We start from the raw sequence: 4,140 nt of genomic DNA on the forward strand, positions 1-4,140 counted from the left end.
TTTAAACCGACCAGAACCTGGCCAATGTCCGTCCAAAAGCCAAACCCTCTCAACTTTTGACCAGATTTCACAAGCCCATGGTTGAAATCATACAAAAAACCAGGATCAGATATGGATATAATGATACCTTAAAACCTGTATTAGAAGAGCCCCATGTAATTGAATGGTCCTCTGGAGGAACCTTGCAACAATAGAAGACGCGGCCGTTCTAATACATCTTTCAAGACTCGGCCCTACTAATACAGCTTTTACGATATATCTCGTTCATGAAACTCTCTGTGCAGATTGAGTTTAAAACGGATAGATCAGGAGTAAAAATTTTTCCAAATTTGAAATCCAAAAATATACAAATGTTTCTCGTGTTCAAAAAAAAAATCATTCCTGTTCTCTTTCTCGTCAAGACTCTCGAAGAAATACAGACCCGGCGAGGACACAGAAAGAAACAGTTTGATAAGCGATTCGTCATCAGTGTGCGCTCTTTTTATCGATTCTTTTCTTGGTTTTGTTGCAGATTGTTCCATACGTTTCAGTATAATTTCAGATGTCATCAGCAAGAATTACGGAACAGAGGAATAGTGGGCGAGTAGAAAACGTATTCTCCTTTTTGATTTTAATTTTTGTTTAGGAAAAGGAAACGTTGTTGTGAAAGGTGTAAAGAGGAGCTGGAGTTAGATGAGCCTTATTTTCTTCTAGGAAGTGCTTCATGGCATATGAGGTGCTTTTTGTAAGTTCCTGTTTTTAAAATTCCAAACGCGCCCCAGTAAATTTCGTAAAAATTCTCAATTCGCTGCCGAACTTCATTGGCTGAGTATCAAAGTTTTGAACGACAGCGAAAAAAGCACGCGTTGCAACCCGTTGATTATAAAGAAATATATCATGATATAGATCAAACCCACGTCCACTTCAAAATTATTAAATTTCTTCTGACCTACGAGTTTGCTGGGGCGTCTTTTCTGACCCGCTTCCTGGGACCCAAGGGCACCTGCTTTTTCACGGTTTCACTACAAAACCGGTCTTAAAAAGATCGATCTCTTTCAGAAATCGGCAAATAGTTGAAAAACTAGGTATTTCCAAAAAATCTGTGAATGCAAAGCTTCCAATCTCGATCTGTTTTACACCCTCCAAAGTTTTCGAAGTGATCGGGAACTTGACAGTCGAGCTCCAGGCTCCTGAAAATAGTCATAATGTCTGAAAATCAACTGAAAACTACGTTCTTATTGACCGGTACTCTATATTCAGATGTGCTCAATGTATGGATCCTCTGGTCGGCACCACCTACTTCCAGTTCGAAGGTCGCATTTATTGTGAACATGATTTCAATAGACTTTATGCTCCGGTGTGTGCCAAATGCGGTATGCAACTTCATCTCTTCAGCATTTTTAATTTTTCCCCTATTTAGACAAATTTGTGATTGGACAAGTCGTGCACTCGTCCAACTATTCCTTCCATCTTGCCTGTTTCACTTGTGACGAATGTGATATTCAATTGAACTCCAACGGAGCATACCGCTATCATGGAAAGATATTGTGCTTCTCCTGCAATCAGACCATGCCAAAACTGAAAATTTACAATTGCTCAAAATGTGGGTATTTCTAGAATGTTCCATAATGCAACAAAGGTTTTCAGGTAGACAAAGAGTGGAAGACGAGGATCTTCTGATGTACCAACACGAGCCGTATCATGCATACCATTTTAAATGTACAACTTGTAAAAAAGTTTTGGAAGCTGATGCAAGAACGGTAAAGGATGAATTGTTCTGTCCACGATGTTTCGATTTCCAATGTGAAGTTTGCTTTGATTGCAAAAAAGTTATTGATCCACAAATTGAGCAGAGCCTTTTTTCAATGAACAAACATTGGCACATTCATGTAAGATCTCCTTCTGATGCCTGACATCTTCTGGATTTTAATTTTTCAGCACTTTCGATGCTTCAAATGTGCTCGACCATTCAACGGACATGAGCACTATGAGAAGAATGGACAGGCATACTGTAGGGATGATTTTCTGGAGCTCATAGGTCATCACTGCTTTATTTGTGACAAAAATGTGACTGGAGCAGTTGTTCATCTATTCGGAAAGGCATTTTGTCTCAGCTGCTACAGATGTCGAGGGTGTGATAAAATTCTTCATTACAAGTATGTTTTCTGAAAATGCGATATAAAAAGTGATTGGTTTCAGAGACAAAGTCATGGAGCTGGATATGATGCCATTGTGTAAAAAATGTATTGGCAATAAGACATTCCAGAAGTCGTTGAAGTACAAAAATCAGTAAAAAACCACCAATATTTTTTTGGGTTCATTTAATGTTTTATTCCTTGTTGAAGCTGTTTCTGAGTCAGTATTCCATGTGCCTATATGATGAATTTGAAATCTTTAAAATTATTTTTTTTAAATAAAAAATATAATTTTTTTCCGGGTCAGTTAAAAAAAAGGCCCAGTATCAAAATTTTTCATAATGTCGCAATAAGATCCAAGGTCAAGTTTGCACATCAAGTAAATAAAATCTAATCAGCTCTGTTATATATCGGAGGACGTTTCTCCATATTGTGACGATTTAATTGAAGTGTCTCCTGGCGCGATGCCAGGTAATTGTTAGAAGGCGTCCTTGGACCGGTGGGTGACTTGGCGGGAAGACACCTACACGAAGGATGAACCGTCACTACCATGATGTCCACTTGACTCTCTATTTCAAATGTCCTGGTTTTGCATTGACTCTTCTCTTCCTTCCTTTTTTGTTCTGTTCCACCACATTGGATTTTGATTCTTTTCTGTTTCAATTGAAGTTTTCTGGATGAATGAATGATGACTTATTCCATTCCAATTGTTTGTTTCGTGTCCGACAAACCGTTTACCCTTTTCTCCGTTCAGATCGGATTACCCGCACGAAGAGGAGGAGAACATCGCTACACCTCGAAAACCAATTTATGGCATTAAATGCCGCCCTCGTGTGAATTATTCATTCTTCATTCACTTTCCGCCACCCAACAGCTTCATTTGTTCACCTCGTTAAGAAGAACTGACTGAGTGTGTCTTCCGTACTTGCATCTAGTTTATTCACGCAAACTGTTCGGATTATGTCCAAGAATTCTGGGAGAGACTAACCACCACTAATTAACGTTCTTTGTCTTCTTTTTTTTTTGGATTTATTTCTGGGAACAAGAACATAGGAAAACTTTAAGTTTATATTCCACTCGATTTATGGCTCTAATTGAACTTTTTAAACTCCAACAAATTATTTTTGTTGCATTAAAATGGTTAAAAAGTGATGTATTTTCCTAAATTTTTCAAAGAAACCGAAATCTCTCCATGTCATGTCAAAAAGGCGGCCCGGTGCCGTGTCCTAGGTTTCTCACTGCGCGATAATTCAAACTCTCGTAGCCGTCTTTTTTTTCAAAATTTCAACAGCGTTTTCAGGAATTTTTTTAAAAAGTCTTAGAAACTCAGGTGTCAATACCGTTTTTTTTAATCCTGCCCTGTTTTTTTTTGTCTTTACAGATCTGTGGAAGTGACCACTAGCCGATCTACCTTCTGCCACCTAATATATCATGTTGTCTCTTTTCTGATTGCCACGTTGTAAATGACCTTGTTGGCCATCATCCGAATGCGTGTGCTTGCCTTGCCCTCCGCTTCCAAGCCCCCTCAGGAACAAAAGACCCCCTTTCCTCCTTCCACAACATTGTCCCCCTATTTTCGCCCTTCCCATGTCCACTTCTCTACCTCCCAAAACTTTAATTGGTAGGTGTTGAACATGTTCAGTGACCTATGAATCCCAACTTCTTCCGCTTTTTCTCACTTCTTATTCTTTTTAGTATGATTCTTTTTGTGATAATTGTTTTCAAGACCTGGATACATCTCTTTCTTTTTGTTCTCCTTTCTTTTTCCTATTTTAGTTCTTCACACGATTCAATTTCGAAGGCCGCAATTGAGTCTTCTTAAGTAAATCTTTTTTCTTTCGTTCTCCCGATCTCATCCACCTTCTCCGTCAAGTGCCTTTTCCTCTCGTGCGATTTCTATTGCTTTGATATCAAAAACCCTTCCAGTTTCTTATTTTGCAAATAAGATACCAAGTTGTGTCGAAGTTTTATCGGTTTGTGTGGTTATCTGAACGCTGTATCTATAGAATTTTTAGTATTTACTTTT

The 4,140-nt window shown here is 38.5% G+C and overlaps 1 protein-coding gene across 1 annotated transcript; it reads left to right on the forward strand.

Moving 5' to 3' along the window:
• Window positions 1–541: 541 nt before the first annotated feature.
• Window positions 542–2,272, forward strand: Cbr-pin-2 (the record flags this gene model as incomplete). Its single annotated transcript, XM_045235795.1, has 7 exons — window positions 542–579; window positions 626–724; window positions 1,240–1,352; window positions 1,400–1,582; window positions 1,627–1,868; window positions 1,918–2,135; window positions 2,179–2,272. The coding sequence occupies 7 exons, from the start codon at window positions 542–544 to the stop codon at window positions 2,270–2,272; spliced, it is 987 nt and encodes a 328-aa protein (XP_045097544.1).
• Between the last annotated feature and the right edge of the window lie 1,868 nt (window positions 2,273–4,140).

This window comes from Caenorhabditis briggsae (assembly GCF_000004555.2).
Source record: "Caenorhabditis briggsae complete genome, chrIV, whole genome shotgun sequence".
Taxonomy (NCBI): domain Eukaryota; kingdom Metazoa; phylum Nematoda; class Chromadorea; order Rhabditida; family Rhabditidae; genus Caenorhabditis; species Caenorhabditis briggsae.